The sequence below is a fragment of the Gambusia affinis genome, linkage group LG04 (assembly GCF_019740435.1).
Source record: "Gambusia affinis linkage group LG04, SWU_Gaff_1.0, whole genome shotgun sequence".
NCBI lineage: Eukaryota > Metazoa > Chordata > Actinopteri > Cyprinodontiformes > Poeciliidae > Gambusia > Gambusia affinis.
Window position 1 is genome coordinate 13,071,807 of NC_057871.1, and position 21,448 is coordinate 13,093,254.

At 36.5% G+C, this 21,448-nt stretch overlaps 1 protein-coding gene across 5 annotated transcripts in view; it reads right to left on the reverse strand.

Moving 5' to 3' along the window:
* The window catches only part of LOC122830232 (myosin-10-like), a 72,039-nt gene extending 54,874 nt beyond the window's left edge, over positions 1-17,165 (reverse strand). For all 5 annotated transcript variants that reach the window (XM_044115426.1, XM_044115425.1, XM_044115423.1 and 2 more), the window contains exons 1-3: positions 16,993-17,165; positions 14,887-15,270; positions 4,492-4,648 (exon numbers count right to left, since the gene is read on the reverse strand). In XM_044115426.1, coding sequence (XP_043971361.1) covers positions 4,492-4,648; positions 14,887-15,231 — 502 coding nt within the window. In that variant the 5' untranslated portion in view covers positions 15,232-15,270; positions 16,993-17,165. The remainder of the gene's footprint in view (positions 1-4,491; positions 4,649-14,886; positions 15,271-16,992) is intronic.
* Positions 17,166-21,448: the final 4,283 nt, after the last annotated feature.

Consider the following 21,448-nt stretch of genomic DNA (forward strand, 5'->3'; position numbering starts at 1 on the left):
TGAAGCTTCGAGGCAGATAAATTTTCCTTGAGGAATTTTAATAACCTGCGACAGACTGGCGACCTGTCCAGGGTGAACCCCGCCTCTCGCCCGGGACGCAGCTGGAAATAGGCACCAGTAACCCTCCCGACCCTATTAGGGAAGAAGGGTGTTCAGATAATGGATGGATGGATGGATAAATTTTAATAATCGTGGTACTCGAATCACTCGAGGAATCGTTACAGCCTTACAAAAGGAGCAACTTGACCAAAAATGCTGATTAATAGAAACGCCAAGCGGAAAGGAGATTACATACAAATAGGCCTGTCACGATAGCAAATTTTGCTGAACGATTAATCGTCTCAAAAAAGAACTTTCCACATTCAGCATAGTTGAAAGGTTTTGAATCTGGCGGTGACAAAGCCTGATAACATTCATTTGACTCAAGTGATTTGGAGAAGGGATGCATCTAAAGGCTGCAGGACTAAACTTGGGCACCTCTGTTGTAAGTTGCCTGAGCTTGAAAAAGGGCTTTATTACGCTTTTATTTAAAAGGCTACAAACGTTACCGACGTAATTATTGCCATGTGTTTAGTGAGGTTGCAACCTGCACTGTTTCAACTTTACTGAGCTTGTTTATTCACAGATTTGTAGGAGTGCTGGGAAAACTGAGAAACTGCAAACACATGAAACACATTGTGTAATTGTAGGCTGTGTTGCTTTGTCCAGATCTTTATGGGATAAAGATATCTGCTTTGGGGAAAATCTTACTGAAACAAGATGAATCCAACTGGACTTGACCTCATGCCCCGACTGAACATCAGAGGAACGAGTCAAAAAAGAGCCCCATCTCTGTTCGCTGAGAGAAAGAAAGCTTGTTTCATAACTCCACCTGGGACAACGAAGCACTGCTGAACCCGGCCCACCCGTACAATTAAAAACTCCTGTGGTCTCAATGTTGACGCAAAGCAACAAAATGTATTTGCTTCCAATTCAACAAATGATACTGTCAACTTTCCATACGTCAGTGAAGAAAACTGTTGGCACACTGAGAGCAATTATGGAGCGTATCAGGAAGTGTAATCCATAACAGATGTCTAGTGCGATCTAGAGGTCTCCTTGCTCACCCCGTCTTATTTAACTTTCTAACTAAGCAGTGAAAAGGCTTCTCTCTAATGCTGCAGTAATTATCGGATCTCTGCAAGAGTTAGTCACCCTTCTGATACTGAGTTTGGCAAATTGCTTCAGTCCCACAGCTCATAAACTTCAAGTTCAGCAACAAACCGACTACGGACAGCTTTTAGAAGAAGCTTCTAAATAACACAGGTATGTGATGAATTATTCAGAGTCCAGACACAAGAGTTATGCAACCGGGTGAAATAAGTTGATCAGCAGTGATTTTGTCAGACTATCTCAAACTCAGAAACTTTCCAATAACTTAATAACCAGTTTGGATAAAAGGGCAATAACGCTCCAAAGCTTAACTATGCAGCTGGATATTTTCTTTTATTAACCAGGCTGCTGAAATGCTCAGGACACAGCTGAAGGCAGCTGGCCTCCATTAATCTCCAACCTAAAAACCTCCTTTTAGACCACATCTGTTAATTCAGCTACAATCAGAAAGACAGTGGAGAATCAGGTCAAGTCTGGGAGGTCGCAGACGTTCGCTTAATGCAGTTAGAAGACTGTATTCAATGTACAGAAACAAAAATATGTTGCATCACTCACAAATAAACGTATCTTGTAGTTTTAGTTGAGGATTCTCTCGACTAAAACCAGCTGGATTATATGAACGGTTTCACAAAAGCTTCAGATGCCAACAGCAAATGCAAAAAAGAAACCGGACTGAGATGATTTTTCAGCGTCACCGTCTCTGATCCATTAGGAAGAAACTCAATGTTTCAATCTGTGAACAACCCACACTGAGGTGCAGCCGAGGATGCCAAGAGGATTCAATGTCAGGTATTCTCAGAATTAGTGCAAAAGGTGCTTTATAATTTCTAACTTTTGAAGCTTTGGTCGTTCCAACTTTTTCAGGTGCAAAAAGAAAGTCGCTTTCAACAGGACATGAAATTCAAACCCAATATTTGATTGTGCTGGTGAGGGAAGATTTGGAAAGGTTGGCAAATGTTGGAAACCTCAAAACTCTGAAATATACAGAGAGACTCCTGTTTAGCTTTCATAATGCTAACTGCATTAATCTTGCTAATTGTGCAGAAGAAGCCAAAGTCAAGCCACGTTTAAAATATCTATTTAAAAATCCTTTTGTTATTGTTTAAAATAACCATAAATTACTTTTTTTTATAATTATAGTATATAAAAAGAATTATTAGAATTTAAAATAAAGAAATAATATAATAAAAAAAATATTTGAAATCTTAAAAAAATAAATTAAATTAAATTAATTGCATTTAAGGAGAAAAAAAATCTTCAGATGTCAAAATTTTAATTTCTAAAACAAATATAACATTAAAAATATTAATAATAATATCTATAACATTAAATATGTAAAAAATGAAGGACATATAAAAATACCCAGAATATTTTAAGAAAAGAATAAAATAAATGAAGTAAAGCAACACTTCTGCTCCAACTATAGATAATATCTGACTGTCATGTACAGAAACAAAAATATGATGGTAAACATATCTTGTACTTGTAGTTTATAGAGGATTCTCTCAAATAAAACCAGCTGGATTAAATGAATAAAAAAACACTTCTCAATGTTGTTAATTTTAGTAGTACTTAAATCTTTTCTTAAAATCTCTGATCAGTGGGTGCCAAGTCATAGCTGATTATTAAACTCTGCTATCTACAGCTTGCAAACATGTGATCAAAATTTTTCTCTGCACACCAACAAGAGGAAAGCAAATCCTTAAAGGACTGACAGGACTGTCCAGTATGTCTCCACCCCCACTGTTCAGCCCTCACAACCATACAATGAATCCATTGTCAAGCACAATGGGGTCACCCTCTCTGTTGCTGCTGGTCTGATCCTAGTCAGTCGCTGCTTATAGAGCCTGGAAACCTGCCAGCTGCCAGCCACAGATCTTAGAAAACATCCTTCAGCCTGGATTGCCCTCACTCTGGACTTTCCCTCACCGACAATTAAAATGAGGACTTCATCATTTTAACCACATATTCAGATTCATCTACAAAGAAATCTCAAAAAAATATTACAAAACATTTAGCTTCAACTGTTGGTAACATGACAAACAAAATATCAACTTAGATCAGGAACGTCCAAACTTTTTGTCGCATGGGCCAAAACGAGTTGGGAACAAAAAAAAACCCCAATATAAAAGCTAGCAAATAAAGTAGCCTGATATTTATTGTACATCCAAAACTTGAAAGGGATTTATGTATCAGGACCATTATATAAAAAAAATAAAATAAAAAAATAAGAAGTGGAGTAAATTTTCACCAAAAACTTCAGAAATTTTTTATGATTCATATAAAAATAAATTTAGTAGAAACTTTTAGTCATTTTCAGAATTTCCAAAACTCAGAAATTTTCCACAAAAATCTTGAAAATTTTGTGATTATTCTCAAAATGTTATTGTTTTTGGCGGAAATTTACTCTTATTTTTCTTTACAATGACCTTAAGACATCATTGTACATTTTGCATGTTTACTGTATTAAAACAAAGGCATTTAGTTTCTTTGAAATACTTCAGAAATTTTGTGACTCATTTGAAAAGAATTACTAGAAAAAAATTCACAAATTTTCTGAATATTAATCTAAAAATTTTGGCAGAAATGTACTATTTTTTTCTCTGTAACAACCCTAATACGTCATTGCAGATTTTTCACATTTCCTGTATTAAAATAAAGGCATTTAGTTAAAAACAAAAACAAACAAAAAAACTTTTGAAATTTTGTGATTAATTTCAAAGGTTTTCAGTTTCTTTTGAATAACTGAAAATTTAATTGACTAACTTTATTTTCAGTAACAATAATAGAATTTGGGTCACTTTCTTTCAAAACACTTGCCATATTTAGCCAAGTTTAATAAAAAAAAAAAAAAGGAGCTGATTGGTTTGCAGCAACTTTGGCTTTTGAGGAAAAGTCTCTGGATAAATGTGATTTTACCTTTTCTTGGAGTTTGGTTAAATAATTTGTAAGAGAATTATGTTGGTGATCATTTTAAAACTCTCAATCTGCATCTGTTGGCTAAATTTGTATAATTTTTGAATTGTAATTTGGGGCCACACAAAATCACTTGAAGGGCCACAAATGGCCCCCAGGCCATACATTGGCCAACCCTGACCTAGATAATGAAAACTGCACTACAGCTTTAAAGTTAGTGAACAAAAAAAAACAAGATAATTCAGATAAGCCGAATGTTATACAGAAAACATGTTTATGGATTATTACCTTTAATTCTGATAAGAAAAACAGATTATAGAAACAAAATCTTTGAAAATCACTCTGACAATCAATGACATTTAATGTACATTACGACAGTAATTCCTGAGTCTGGTGGACAGAGAGAGATAAACTCAGACTTACCTTGTAGCATGCATCTGTATGCAGACTCTGAGATGGCATATATGTGAGGAGGCATTTCGTGCCGCTTTTTGCCGCGGTACATCTCTATGATGTTCTCAGAGTAGATGGGCAGGTTTTTGTAGGGATTAATGACCACACAGAAGAGGCCAGAGTATGTCTAAAGAAAAGATAAGATAATAGATTAACTGGCTGCAGAGTGGGTTTAACGTCACAGATAATATCTCTTAGTTTTAATATTTACTCGTGAATTGAAGAGGAGACACCAGGGATTGCGGAAAACACTGGACAATTACAGATTTAAGTGATTTTTTATACATAGTAACATCTAAATCGAGATGTATAAAAGTAATTAAACTCAATAAAGTAAAATATTCCAGTTCCAAAAGTAGCTCCATTTACAATCTGACATTTATTCAAGCTAATGTAGTAGGTTTTTTTTTATAAGACAAGTTATACATTGGTGTTTCCCAAATAGTCTGAAATGACACGGTCCCCATCTTAGAAGCACAGAAAAGAAACTAAGGTTTAGCGCTGTAAAGATAAAGTTACAGCCAGGAAAAAATAAATAAATTAAAAAGATGTGTTTCCTGATTTTATGCAGATCTGAGATACACAAGCCTTCATAGACACAATGACGACCTTCCAGCACTCTGTGGATCTGGTTTGTTCAGTCAAATAATTACTAATTAAGCTTTTTGTTTTGTAGTGGAAGTAGCAGCCTCGTCACTAAAATATCTTGAAGGAAATCCCACTGGTTTTCCATTGGTGTTGGAACTGGGGGGCAGGTTAGGCGACCATTGACCTACCAATGTGGAGGTCAATGGTCGTCAGCATTCATTCTTGATCTACTGTTTTGAAGTGGGCACCGCCACGCCTTTGGTCAATATAGTTGAAGGGATTGTCTGTTTATTGGTGCTTATTGGTTTTACTTTACAGAGAGTTTGGCTTTGCAAGAGATGGGGACAGCAATGAGTGACTTGAGTTGGAAGAACTCTGAATTTTGAGTGGACTTGAACTTCTTTTCCACCAACACGATTATGAGTCTGTACTGGATCCTGAACGTGTTTTCGAACGGTTGACGAATGTTTTAATAGAAAAGTAAAGGTTCCACAGCATGAACTGGGCTAGTTATTTTTTCTGCACGAACTGAGACTTGAGGACCGGTCAACGGCTGAAGAAAAAAATCTTGACAAACAAACAAGCATGGCAGTGAAGAATGCGAAGTGAAGTCTGTTGAGGAAAGTCAGAAGCTGATTTTATTTTGGAATAACAAGTTATGGAAAGCAGAGACAAGCCATCTCAAGAATTACCTCATAGGAAGTTATCTACCTCTTTGTTGTTTTATGTGCAGTAAGAGTGAAAGCTATATTGGTGACTAGCTGAAAGGTCTGTGGATTGTTAAATTAAAGGAAGATAAACAAGAAGTAGCACACATATCTTGCTCCTACGCTCTCTTTGCCTTTGTAACATCTACTGTTGACAATGCATGGTAGGTAAAAATGGGCATTGGCTCTCAAAAACACACCAAAGTTCAGAGGCACCCGAACCAAACCGGTTCAAGAAACAGAGTTCTTTCCTTGAAAAAAGCCTATTAAAGACTTCAGATCTGACGTTGATTCAACCCTAAATGACTTGGAACGTGACTAGGACTTTCTCCTTAAAGACTTGGGCATGGGGCAAATGAACTGTGAACATTTATGATGCTTGTTGATAGCAAAATCGTACCACTTAATAAAGGCAAATACCATCATTGCTACTAGTGCCACATATCATAAATCTAGTTCTGAAAAAGAACAGGGTCTTCTGAGTCCCATAAAACTGGTGATACAACAAAATCCTATTTTCTCATTGTTTATTGGTGTTCTAAGATGGAAATATCTGCATTACTTAGATATTAAATGTGTCAAATATTCACGCAGCAATAAAGTGCTGTTTGTAAGCAGCTATGAAATAACAACGCTCCTCATTTAAGAAAATCCTAATTTCCTGCTTTAAATTAAAGCAAGTTTTACCTTTGACAATGGAAACAGAATACAGGAGATTGTGACTTTAATTAATTAAAGTTTGTGAGCAGACAGTCGAGGGTTAATCCCTGAGATTGGTGTTGCTGTTTAAACATTAATTTGAGACAGTTTGTGGGGTTCACAGTGCAACCCACTATGCTGCGGATGCTCACAGATTAATTTAGATAGATAATCGTGGAAAGTTAAAGCCCATAAAATGTCTGAACATCTTTTTCAGCCTATAAAACCTCTCTGGTCTTTTGCTTTAAAACTTAACAATTGCAAATAAAAGTTATTCTAACAAGACGTGCTTTTCTGTCTGTGCCCCTCAGACTCATTTTTCTCCTCGTGATCGTTTTTATGCGTTTCTGGTTTTTGTGCTTGGCTTGGCCACCTAGACACATTCCCTGACTAATCTCGTCCATGGCAGTCAGACAGCCTGAAAGGCCCCAAGGCGTACAAACCCATTTGGAAAAATTTTTTGGACTCAATTGAATCATGACGCAGGAAAAAGATTTAACAATTTTCAACTGTCATCTGACTTGAGGTCAACACTGACTATACCCTATATCATCCTGAGTAATGAATCCAGAATATTGATTAGGTTAACCCTTATAGGCCCAAAGGTGTCACTGATGACGCAGTTTTACAAGCCAGCTTTCTATTACCGTAACTCTGCGATATTTTTGCACTATCAGAGAAATTCCAACTGTTTCTGAAAGGGGAGATGTTGCACTTTCCAGCCAATAATCGAGTTATTACGGTAATTTCACTCCCACCTGTGAAGGGAGCATGTTTCACTTCAGTTTAATCTGATGAAACACTCTTTAAATAGACAGTAAATTGTAAATAACTGCTAGATATTGAAGGTTCCAGTTGTTATGGGGAAATTGGCAAATATGTTTACTCACAGGGCATTTAAAGCAAAAATATCCAGGCGGAGATTTGAAACTTAGGCCTTAAAGCTCAAAACAAACTCACTTTTGTTTTGAGCCAAATCAAGATCATGAATGATCTTAAAGGGACGGTTGTGCCAGAATGTATTGGTAAAATCTTTTCACTTGAGTTTGACACATGTTCCTTCAAGGGCTAACATAACGATCTGATCCAACACTGACAATTAAAACTAAAATAAAGTGGGGTTTTTTTGTTCAAACTGTTTAAATTAAAAGATAACCACATCAATAACAATGTTCTTGTGCTGTTAAAGCTCATATTTATAAAGGATAAGGTAATGTTGCCAGATGGCCATCAACCCCCTCCTCCATGGCCACGGATGCTTAGACTCTGTACAGCTGTCTGGTCATACAGATTTGTTACTCTGAAACCTCCCACAGCATCTGCCAAGTAAACTTCAACCCCCTGTAGCACCATAGCCACCAATACTGCAGGTACTTCCACTCTGCTGAGTAAGACTGACTGGTGACATCAGTTTTATTTTGGTCCGTTTCATTCTAACCCCTCCAGAGACGACCTCATAGTGGGCCCAACGCCAGGCAGACAGATCTGTGATCTACTGAACCAGCAGGAACACAGCAGGAACCACAGGAAGAGGGGAGGGGGATGACTCAGCTGGCTGCCCTTAACTTCGTACCCCAGGGGGTATTTGGGAGGATTAGTTGGCGGTGTACACCGCCAACAAGAAGACACCAGTTAGCAGCCATAAAAGCACTCAGCCTGGTTGAAGATCGCAAGAGGGGTTCATCTACGTCTGTCACCATAACAAATTTTACTGGACGATAAGTTGAGAAGTTACTGCGATAAACAATAATATTGTTGTTTTGAAACCATTTTCAAGTAATATAAAGGTAATAATGCAAGAACTCATTCTCAGAGATTGATAAACTTTAAATTCTAATGAACATTTAACACTGGAACTGGAAGACATTTTAAATATCCAAAATGAATAAACAAAACAACATATAAAATTAATTATGAAGTCTCTGTAAAACAAAAAAGAGATAGCTGACACTAAAGCACCAGACTGAAGACTTCTGTCATCCAGGTTTTTGGTAGAAAAGAGCGAAAGAAAAAAGAAAAAGGATAAATCACTTTTCAATTTATCATGGGATTCATTGATTTATTATTTATTGATTATTATGACAGGCCTAGGCACATCTCCTCTATCAGTAGATTTAACAATATCAGCAGTCCACATTTTCAGCACTGCCTCATAATTTTCTAAAAACAGACAAGCCTGGTTGAAAATCCTAATTTGAGCTTTATAGATGGGCTCTCCATCAGTGGGAAAACAAGCAATGATTTAGAGCATTTTATTCTGGTGTAAGAAGACCAGCAGGGTTTTAAATTACCTTAACAGGAAATCATCATCTGATTCATTTAACACTTTTTTCTACCCATTGCTAGACATACAAAAATATCCAGTATTGAATTGCTCTAAACCTTGAGATTCTTACGCCTAACATAATTAAATTATTCATACATATATCTGCAGGATACTGCATTTTTGAAATAAGGAGTTTATGCAAGTCTAGCAGCTGAGAAAAGTGGACGTTTTTCTGAGTTAAAAAAAACAACCAAGCAAATGTTACTTGTGGAAGATTTAAACGAAAGCTCTACTGATCTGAATTCAAATCAAGCTACCATGTTGCACTAACCACAACACTCTTCAGTGGGGAAGTTGTTACAAAGGGAAGAAGACTCTGCTAATTAGTTTTAGTATTAGTAAAGTATTTCAGATAAAGCTGAAAAAGACGGTTCGATGCTTTCACTGCTGGTCATTCAACTCATTTGCCATTTTTTTATTTTTACCATTTTGGTTTGACCTAGAGTGAAATTCAACAGAAACCAGCAAGACATTCAATCAAATCATGTTTCAAGAAAACATGATCATTGCTTGACTTCTGAGCACTTTTATATTTTTACTTTCACACAAAAAAGCAAACTATAAGGAAATTGGCCACAAATGTTTCCAAATGACTGGGATGGGTGTCAAAAGCTTGGGACATTGACAGCGAATCCAAAAGAATAATATGAAAAACACATAGAAGACTATAGAAGAAAAAAAAAATAGAGATGAAATGAAACTTTAAATGTGCCTTTCAGTTTCTAAAATCAGACAGCCTTAATGTGACTTAAATAAACACAATGACTTCCACTGCTGAGACAGTGCAGCGACAGTTTACCGACGTTAGGGAACGGTAAACAAAGCAGGTAAAGATTAGCAGCTACAGCTTAGCAGGCTATTCAGTGCCTACCAATATATAAACAAAGACAAATCCCGTTATTTACTTTCTTCCATGAAGACCTCCTTTCGATAGAAAACATAATCTTCTGTTTTGATTCCCGTTTAAGGCTTGGAAAACAGCTTTGGCTATAATGATTTGTTATTGAGTGTTTCTAATTACTCAAAATCAGATTTCCCAATGTGTAACTAATCGTTACAAGAACAGAAAGATTAATTTTATGACAGGAAGAAAGAAAATCAGAGCAAAACAACAATTGTTTTTGCTATGTTATTGCACTAATATAAGTTATTATTAGGTTCTGCAAGGGCACAGAAAGGACATTTTAACTGCAAATACACACACATCAAATATTCCACTGAAATTAAAAACTGTAATCTGAAGAAAAAAAATAAACAGATCCACAAACTAAAAAAAGCCTCCATGAGAGATTTACTACGATGTTTAACCTCAAGCAAGCAGAACAAAAACACTGCAGTACTTATTTACCACAAACTCAGACTAAAAGAATACTTAGTTTGTGGAAAAACTATTGTAATTCATGTAGGGATGCGCAATTATTTTATAGTTTATCATTTATTATAATAAATTTGTCACAATAAACTCCAGTTAATGTTAAAAAAAATCAATAAAGCATCAATAAATATCAGTAAATAAGAAAATATGATTACATAAAGTCTCTATTTGCGGTTCAGCAATGGAAATCCCTTTTATTGTATGTGGTGTCCTGAAGAAGCTTATTTTAAACAGGGATGGTTTTCAAGAACAACATTTATATATGAATTCTGAATGCATTTTCTTAATGAATTCACTTAAGAAAAATAAAATGATAGTTTTTTTATAATCATTTTTAATTGTTATCACAATAGTACTACAAAATATTCTAATAAAATCCTAAATCCATATTCCCCACCCTTACATCCATGACTCAATAAGTCTCCTTTAGCTTTATCAGCTCGAAGCGACTGCCTTTTGTTAGGATTTAATGTGGATTTTCTCAACCTCAGAAATGGTAGCTTGTACTAAAACAGTAGAGTTTGGAGTTTAGTGTGGCATCACTGGGGGTTGCTAACCTTTTGGGGAGCATTTTGTACAGCATTACGACCAGCAGGAGATAATCTGTCTGTCTGACTGAACAAACTACAAGTGCTGCAAAACGCCTCAAGTTAAAGCTGTTATGCTGAAACAGGGTTGTTACGTCTGCACTGTAATACTGCACTTCCTCCACAATTACTTCTCCAGGTGCTACTTTGACCTCACAATTGTCTTGCAGCACATGGCAAGGACCATAATTTGCTCATGTTCACCATTATAATGGATTCTTATGTTCTGGAATATAAAAGCAGGTGTTTGAACATGTAACTGGAAGAATATCATTAAAGAGGATAATAATAGTTGTTTGAAATGGAAAACACTGACCGTTCAAACCATAATAAATGGAAGACTGACCAACATTTTTGATGTGTGTTGATTATTTTATCAATGGTATTTAACAAAATGTAAAGTATGTTATTGGTTTTCACAACTGTTGACCATGATATGATGTGTTAATGATGTAGAGCATCTTCCTGAATTGTCCTAAACAAATAAACTTGATTGATTCAGTGATTGATTGATTTGTAGCAAAGGATGCACCTGCAACCAGAAGGATGATTCTAAAAGGTCAACTTAAAATCAATCAAATGTAAGGCTAATCTGTAAACTTTTTTTTTTTACAATTAACCAAAACAGAAGATTTTGTTCTTTTTTTTTTTCAAAATATGTTTTTCTACTGTTTTGGTGTAATTATTCCTTCCTTCTTTTAGCAAATAGCATTTTTCTGAATCTGCATACTTCAGTTAATAATTATTCAATTACCAAGTTAGTTTAGTATTATTTCAACAGTCAATTAGTCTGATTAAATGTTTAATAAAATAATAAAAATAATTTTTTTTGTTTAATAACTCAGAGTAAGGAAGAGAAAAATGATCAGAAATTTTGAAAAGTTTGTTAAATTACTGTTTTTCTTTAACAAAGCAAAAATATTTCTTGACTCAGTAACTGACTGATGATTTCTGTGTGGGTGAAACAGCAGACAGATCATACTGACATTAATGTTTAACAGACAGATTGGAGCTGGCATTTCTGCTCCCTGCAAACTGAGCATGTCAGACTGTTCACAGATTGAATTCATAATAACCAGCACTTGGCAGCAGATTAAACAAACAGTATGACTTTTCTTAATATCAACCAAAGCAGTACTCGTAGTTTTTCTATTCATATAGTCGTTTTTTTCCTACTGTGTTAACGCGACTGTTTGGCTCCAGAGTGAAATGCGAAGTAAAGTCAGAGTTATGTAATTGTCCAATTTAAAAACACATAAGACATGCAGAAATCTATAATCAGCTGACCAGCACATGTCTGCAGCCTGTAATTAAAACTTTTCTTCTTCCTGAGCTCAACACTTGAAGGACAGAATTCAACTGACATTGAATAAAGTTGTAAAAAATGTCTTCCAGCAGAAGAAAGGCCTGCTTGTGATGATACAGATCAATAAAAAAACCCACCCAGAAACTGATATAAATCAACTTGTTAATCAAGCTTTTTTTTCTTTTCTTTTTTTTAACACCAGGACTGGAGGAAAATTCAGTTAGTGGAGCAGACAGATGTTGCTTATCAGTGAACACAAAAAGCTCTGTTATGGCTGTTGGGTTACCATGTGACTCAGCAGCGGCCTCCCTGCGCTCAGACATGTGGCTCGGGTCGGGGCTGCTGCATTTTACCACTGTGCTCTGAAAACAAACATCTTCATGAGCAGGCTGTGTTTAAAGTCAAGTTTGGATTCTCTGCACCTAGAAATGTGAAAATGCACCTGTTTTTTTTTTTGTTTTGTGTTACTCAGTGCAACACGAATATAATCATCTCCGGATGAAATGTAGAAATACAGAAAATGGTGATTTTCCTCTGGAGCGTTAAAATAATTTTAAACATGAATTCAATCAAGGACTAAAGTCAGAAGGAAATCTATCAGTCTTGTTTTAGCCGCTGTGATGTGATCGTTGTAGACAGGGCTCATATCTCCCCCCACAGGGACATCCACGGTGAAGAGGTCACACGAAAACCTCCAGTCACGACACGTGACGCAAAGTGTTGCCTTTGGAGAACGACAATATCCACTCAAACCATTTCTACATTTAAAAAAAACCCAACTACTCTCCTGTACGTTTCAGCACAGACTGAAAGGACACATTACAGGCTGAAGAATCGCACCAAAAGCAAAGATGATCTCAAAAAACAGGGAGAAAAAGTACAGATCACCTTTTACAACCCTGGAGCAACGCTGGCTAATGTGTGTTTGGCTAATAACAAGTCAGGAGCATTAGTGTTCATTCTGCATATTTAAATGTATTGCTTTTATTTAAATGTGACTGTTGCTTCAATGTTCATTTGTAGAGTAGTTTTAAAGGATTACTAAACCATCAGTATTATCAAACTAAACACAAAGAGTTTCCAGAACTTGAACAGCAGTTCATGGAGATGCTCAGCAGAATCCATTATCCAAATGGCAAAAATAGTGCAGTCTATATTTATATAACTATTGATCTCTATTGTTGTCAAAAGAAGGAGGAATAAGAAGGAGAGCTGCACTACTATTGAAATGCAATGTTATTTTAATGCATTTTTTAAGGATTTAAATGTTCAACTTGTATATATTTTCATTAAACTATGAAATGACATGCCAGAAGAGCCTTTAGGCTGCAAACAAAACAATAATCTCTTTAAAATATAAAGTCTTTTGACAAGTACAGCAAAAAGCATTTAGAGTACAACCTGCTTCATGTCCATTTTATTCCAGGAATGCATTTAGTGGCTCGTAATCACGGGGGAAATCAGCAGATTATGTGGGATATGACAGCCTTTTAGACTCTAGTGTTTCATATCGAATGCTGAGCTGTTACAGTCTGATGTTTATGCAGAAATGGACCAGAGCTGAGAGAGCTTGTTAAGCGTCAACAGATGATTGTTCGGGAGGAGAAATGGCTGCAAAGTCAGAGCCTCCCTGCAATCAGCTGGACTTTGAGATGGAAAACATTTTCCCAGTTTGCATAATAAGCTGAGATTAACTGCTGAGTCCAGGTGGGATGAAAGCAACTGACTTTTAATCTGTCAGTGTGATTGGACTGGACTGTGGAATTCTGGATATAAGTTGGAAATGTTTGTAAAATGCTTGAGGCAATGTTTGTGGTTAAATAAATGAACTATTATACAAATTATCCCAGCAATTTCTGACTTTAAATCCTCACAATAGCAAAGGAATACTCTATTTAATCCAGGATGCTGCTGTGGGGAAAAAATGTATTTGACCAGCTGGACAAAGTCTGGAAAATATATCATAATCAACATCATCTCTATTTTTAGCAGTAGCGTCCCAATTACATACAATCCTGAAATCATGCAGCTCTAGAAATGATTAACCAGATAAAAATAGAATAAAAAATAAAACCAGAAAAAGTGATCGTATCCATCACGGCTGAACGATATATTACAATTATATCGTCATATCAATATCGACGTGTGCAATATTCATATTGCAATATTCATATTTGGAGTGCAATAATAGTAATAATAACTAATAAATAATAGTTCCTCAAGTTATTTTCAAAGTCCATATTCCTCTGAAAATAGTGTTAATACCAGAGGGAATGTTAAAAGAATATTTTCCATCTTTGACCAGTTTTATTTGAACACTGATGGAAAAATCTAGAGGGAATTGATCATTTTTACAGATTACATAAATTGCTTTAAAGGCCAGTTATCCTGAACAGAGCACCTATGAAATCAGCTGGAAAAGGAGATTAAAAAAACCGCAAACAGAAAACAAGAGATGCTCTTTTTGCTGCTGCCCCAGGGTCAGATGGGAGCTGAATCCCCTCTGAGTCCTGAGCAGCAACCAGGGTGTCTGTCTACCAGAGCATTCTGGGTAAAAAAAGAAGCATCCTAAAAGAATCCATATCAGGAAGCAGACAGCATGCTATTCTATCCATTTATAATTTATATCCACTTTATTCCGTAGTGCTAGCTGGAAGCAATACCAGCTCAGAAGCAAATCATACAGTTATTATCCAAGCGTGGTAAAGCGGATTGCACTGATTCCATGAAATCTTACCCTGATATGTCCATCAGATCTTAATTCTCCTTGTACTTACATAGATGAGGCCGGAGTAGTATCGGTCTTTCAGGTTGTGAAGCACCGACGCCTCGTTCAGGCATGTGAGTTCAGCCATATCCTCCACCTTGGTGAACTTGGGCGGATTCATTTTCTGGATGTCGTCCTTGTTGACCACCGCCTTCTTCCCGTTTTCGGCGAGCTCCACCACCACCTCATCCCCGCGCTCCTCGCGGATGCTCGCCGCCTCGAAGCCGTGGCGCTCCGACGGGATCCACACCAGCCTCTTGGCGGTCCAGTCCGCCTGAGCTGCCGGGTTGTACACGACGGCCCGGTCCACGAAGAGGTACCGCTCCGGGTCATCCTGCCCACTCCTCTGCGACATTACTGCTGGAAAACCAGAAGCACGGCAATCAGGGGCAACCTGCAGGGAGGAGAAAATTAAAGTTCTTCAATTTATCGCTCACACTAAAGAAGACGCTGCTTTGATTTAGATCAAATCTGCCAAAGGTCAGTTTAAGACAGCGGTCTCAAACTCCAGTCCTCAAGGGTCGCTGTCCTGCAGTTTTTAGATGTGCACAGGTACAAAACACTGGAATGAAAAGGCTGAATTACCTCCTCCTTGTGTAGATCAGTTCTCCAGAGCCTTAATGACCTAATTATTCTACTCAGGTGTGGTGCAGCAGAGGCACATCTAAGTGTTGCAGGACAGCGGCCCTTGAGGACTGGAGTTTGACACCTGTGGTTTAACAGGTCACATTTAATTGCAGATGATTGGATTCTTGAAGAATAAAGTCCAGGAAAGTCTAGAATTTCATTGCATTTCAGGTAGTTACCCCCAGTGTATTATAAGACGTTTGGTGGTAAAATATAATGATAAAATGATTTATATTCCTATTTTAACCCTAAGGTTCTTAGGGTTCTGCTCAGAATATCAGCACCAATAACAGCATTTTAATCCAGATGTGATTGAATCTGGGAGAAGAGGCAAAGCTTAAATCAAGCAGAGATAATTGATTATTACTTGCTGAGATGCTTTTATGGGCAAACTGAAGTCATGGAGTCACAATGTAACCACGGTAACATTGCAATCAAACTATGAAGATTACTTTTTACACTTTTACAAAGTAAGAAAACTTTACAATTCCTTTCAATGTTAAAATATTTTTCATTTATCAACAATAAAATCATTAAATCAAACTAAAAACTCATTCCTGATTAACAAACATTTAACATGTGTAGCGAGTGTTTAAATTTGAGTGTTTATAAAAGGGTTTAGCTTGCATTTGCGTTTGTAATATAATTCTCAGCTATATCAAAAAGCATGGTCATATATTCTAACATGCAGCCTGATCCCATGTTGAAATGAGGCAGGGGTCAGATATTAATCTGGGTCAGGTCACACGATGGTGGATCAGTTTGGCTTTTGATTATTGTCTGCCAGCATCCCCCCTCAGTCAATGTCATCTCACATGTTTCTACGCAACGGTACAAATATACTGTTAATTTTTGCACCAAAGTAAAAATGTTTAGCATCTAAAAAAGGTTGGCTATGAATAAAAACATCTCTCCCCGGCCTTATCTTCTCCCTGGACAGGCCAAACAGCTGCAGCGGCTAAATTAGCTCGCTAACGTTAGCTCAAAGTTGCCTCAGATCACAGATGATGCCTGCGAGAACTCCGTTTATTTCCAGTCAAATTCAACTGTTGGATCCAGCTGGAGGGGGGTTATCACCATAATTAATAAGATTGCCAGATATAAAAAATAAAGTAGAAAATACCGAGGAAAAAACAGGAGTTAAGGATGAATTGTTCAGCCTCCTCTTGCAAATCCCATCATGGGTGTGGGTGGCTCAAAGACGTCTGGCTCAGGATAAAAACAAGGACAATGACCACGTCGCGACCACACCGGCTCTTAAACAATTAACTTATTCTTTAAGCAAAAATAATATTTTTTTAAAGCTAGAAATAAGCCGCAGGCTTTGCGTTGCCAGCTAACATTAGCAAAGCTGCAGGTCCTCCATCATTAAAAAGTCATGGCACAATAATCCGCTAGCTAACGTTAACGGAGGCTGTTGCTAGCCGCTACATCCCAGAAAGAAAAAAAAAAAAACAACGTCTGGAATGGGCTTCTCTCCGCAACTTACCGCACACGGGAGATGGATGGAACTCTGCCCCGATGTTTCTGGTCGGTTTCCAGTGAATTAACGTTACAGTCCTTCAGCGCGTACTAAAGCGTACCTTTCCTTCGGCCGCTCTCTCATCAGTGGTACACCCCCCACCACCATCCAGCACCTTCTCAACCGAACTCTACCCGGACCGGGAGGATGGATGCGCCGCACCGCCAAACGAAACGCCCATAATGCCAATCCATATCCTGATTGGCTGTCAAAGTCCGTTGCTGTGTCATGATTGGTTAAAGAAGAAATAGTGAAATTGTATGCTAAAAGTTTGATAGTTACCGCACGAGAAAACAGAGGTGGATAGCAACTAGTTACATTTTTTGGGGGAGAATACTATTAGGAGTAGTTTTACCACACTATAATGTTATATTGCCATTCTGAGTAAAATTTCTGGATACTCTGCCGCTCAGTAATTTTAGTGAATAAATAAACTTATTTTAACCTAAATAAGCACCAGACACATAACTTATTTTGAGACGTCTTTTTTGCTGAGTCTGCCGTGTCATTTAGAGACAGTAAAGGCTGCAGATGATGTCAGGCCCAGAGTCTTGTTTCTCAAAATTCTAAACCAGCTTTGATGTTTATTTGAGATTTTCGTCCTGGGCACACAATTGAAGTCCATGTTTCAAACATCTAGGCGGTACTTTGACAGGAAACTTTTTATAACCACATGAAATGCACCAGTATCACTGGTAGCAACAGAGACAAGATACTGCCACCGCCATGTTTGACAGTACAGTCCTCTTGGGATGCAAAACTAACACTTTTATCAGTGTTTGTGCAAACTGTTTGTTTGTAAGATCTTAATTCTCCCTATACTTTGTATGTTGCTAAATGTAGGCTGAATTACTGAGATGTTAAAATGAAAGCAGAAAAAACACCATTAATAGAAGAAAAAATGCTTTTTTCTGCTTTCTATTAAGTAGTTGTAAATTGACGAATTTACAATTTCTCATCCTTAAAAATTGCAAAACGTATCCATTTGCGTCTGCAAACCTGGAACTACAAAACATGAAACCCTAAAGCACAACTTTTTAAGTGGCACTACATGCAGTTGGCCACAAGGGGGAGCAAGAGAACCATTCATCAAATATTACCAGACCAGTTGTCATGGTGATTCGAAGTTTCTTTACTGTAAACTCAACGGACGAAATGTTCCTGTTAAACACTTTACTTTTTATTTATAATCAGTGTAAAATTAATACGGGCATATCTTTTTTACGATGGAAGATGTTAAGTACAACACAAATGTCTTTTTATACCAAGCTTTTGTAAAAAATAGAACATTAAATTACGTTAAATAGAGCGTAATTTATTAAACTTGGTTACAGACAGCAAGTGTTTCGAAAGAAAATGACTCAAATCCTATTCCTTATAACTTTAAATAAATATGTTCAATCGAGCCCAGAGTCATTTGAAAAATAGATCCCTTTCTTTTAATACAGCAAACGTAGTTGGGGATCTACAATGAATGATACCCCTTTCCAACAAAACAATAGACAAAATTGACTACTTTATTTGCTTTTTTTTTTCTTGGCCCACATATACTTTTGCCTTCACAACTTTGGCCACTGTGACAAAAGCTTTGGACACCCCTATCTGTCACATTAAAGGTACAAAAACGTCACGTATTTAAAGGGGTGTTCACACTTTGAAATCCGCAGGATATCTTTTAGCATTTGCTATTTCCATTCAGCTGTGCATTACAACCTGGAGACCTTTCTCTGTTGTAAATTTGCTTCATTTGCCTCATTACACTTGTTGCACAGCTATCAGAGAAGGACAGCAGCATTAAAAAGTAAAATCTGATGAGTTGTAATGTAAAAATCGAAGCCTATAAACAACCTTCTGCATTATTTATGCTGCCTATATTTCAATAACAGGTGTAGCCCTGCACAGTGCAAGTACAGTGACCTTCAACTTGTTCTCCGTGTGCAAAAGTGTCAACCTGCCATATTTTTGTCTGCTTCGTTTCAATTAAAATAGTCAACTGTCATGAAATACAACACTGTCAAAACTTTAAACTGTACATGTGTAAATCTGGTATTACTGGAGGCAGATGTGGAATTTATTTTTCCTGTTGTCTTGAGGAGTGACAGAGTGACACCCTTTGGTGTTGTGCAGAAATCTGCCATTTTGCAAACCGCTGTGACAGCTCCCTCTCCCAATTGTTGGCTTCTCCAGTTGCTTTTGTGGCATAATAGACCTGTCAGCAGCAGCAGCATCCTCCACTCCTCACTTGTACTGTTGTCAAGGCAGCAATTTATACAATTCTGTACATTGCTTCTCTTTTTATTTATTTTATTTTTTTGTCAGGCATTTTCCAGTGGCAGGTATAATTTACACAGAAATGTTTGACATCTATACTGGTCACTGGTTGCTTTTGGACAATCCACTTGATACCACTGCATTTTCTGTCATGAAGCTTTGGGTTTTGAAAAAATATTGTTGGAATTTTATGGTTTTTAAATCAGTTTGATCTGTTTTTAATTTTTTAAACCATCAGGACCTATTCTTCCATTCATCTATTACTATTTAGAATACAATATACATATTTTTTATTGTCCCACAGTGGAGAAATGTATGAATATTTGTATTATTTTTAGCTAAAAAAAATGAGTAAAAAAAACAACCCAATAATTTAATAGAATTATTATACTGCAAAAGTGCAAAATGTTAAAAGTGTTGTTGTTTTTTTTAAACTAAAGTTATAAAACTGCACAGTGTTTACAAAGTGCAGCATTTTGCTTATTATTCTACCTTAAATTCACAAATTTGTGATGCTGTTTTTAGTTTTACTAAATTTCCAAATTAAGTTTGTGAAAATACATTTTAATATGCAGTTTAAGTAGGACCTGTGTTTTTGGGGGATTTACTTGCAACTTTTATTTATTAGTAGCTTGAGAGGAGGAAATTCAGAGGGGAGAATCTGATGGAAGAAACACAGATTAATTTAAATATCTGACCTCAGATTGGTTTAACTAATTTATAATCTATACAGAACCTAATTCTGAACTATCCTCCCTGACTTCTGTGATAAAATTAATCTCATTTAAATTTCTGACTTCTTTAGGACATGAAATCTTTTTGTAAATTATATAAATCTTTGTTTTAATTACATAACTTGTTGGCTTGCACTGTGTTAACACATTTTAGTCACAAATTCATCAACCCTTAGTTTTGTTTATCGTCAAATACGACTGCTAATATTTAATATTTTATTGTTTGAAAGTATGAGAGATCTTTAAATTGGATGTTTTGTCCCTTATTTTGTTTGCATATGAATCCTGCATTTAAAAATAAGACTTGTTTTTAAATCCTTAATTTACCCACTATAATAGAGGTTATTGATATGCGTAGCTGTTAAGAGTTTTAAATTAATTTATGTTTTTTCTGTTTTGATCACTTCTGTTATGTTTATTTGCTCATTTCCTGCCATTTTAATTTGTTTATGCTCATTGTTTCTTTCGGTTAGGTTTATCTTTCACATTTCCCTCAGTTCCCCTTCCCCAGCTGCATATACTCACCTAATATTAGCTCTTCTGGTCCATTTGTCACTTCCATCTCTAATATTATTTAAACTTTTCAGATGGCATTAGTCCTTTCTGGCTCCTCTTGAGCATAAAAACACACAAACAAATACCTTTCAAGAAAATAAAATCACATAAAAGGTCACAGAGGGGGCCAGAGGTATTTTAATTTTCCATTAAAACCTTAATTTGTGTGAGTGAGGATTCTAAGTCGCTGTGACAGAAGCTATAAAACTCAGAACGTGAAAATTTGGCCGGAGAAATAACATTTTTAGCAGTGATTCTTTGATCAGATGTACAGCCTGTAAGGCAGCGTCTTTGGATGAGTTCTGGTTCAGAGCATCTAATGCCTCAAATCAGTCTGTGGAACGGCTCAGAAATCTGCTGGATTCTCACAGAACCAAGGAGATGGAAGGTGGTCATTTTCCAGCCAAACACAGTATTACATACAAAACTATTGTAAAAAAAAAAAAAAAAAAACCCATAATAAAGGAGTAAAAAAGTCCCTCTTTTGACAAGCGATACTTGTTTCTATCATTAATGTGAAGGACATTTAAGTTATATATTTAGTTATCATATCTACAGATTCACAAGAAGTGCAAGAAAAGTAACTTTAATTTTGGAACAAATGGGTCCTGGTGTTTCAATGTGATACAGAGTAGCTTCTAGCTGCACAGATCTACGCAGATTGTCCTTTCCTGTGCAGATCTGAATTAATCTAGTTGTTTTTTCATGGACATGTCAAGAAAATGGCCAGGTTTAGATTTTTCAGTGTGAGTTTATTTTTCTCTCTATAGACTCAAATATCCATTTTTCTCCAACATACATTTTTGTAGAGAAGACAGAGGACGGATAATGTTGCATTTTGTTTAAATATTTAATTGCACCTG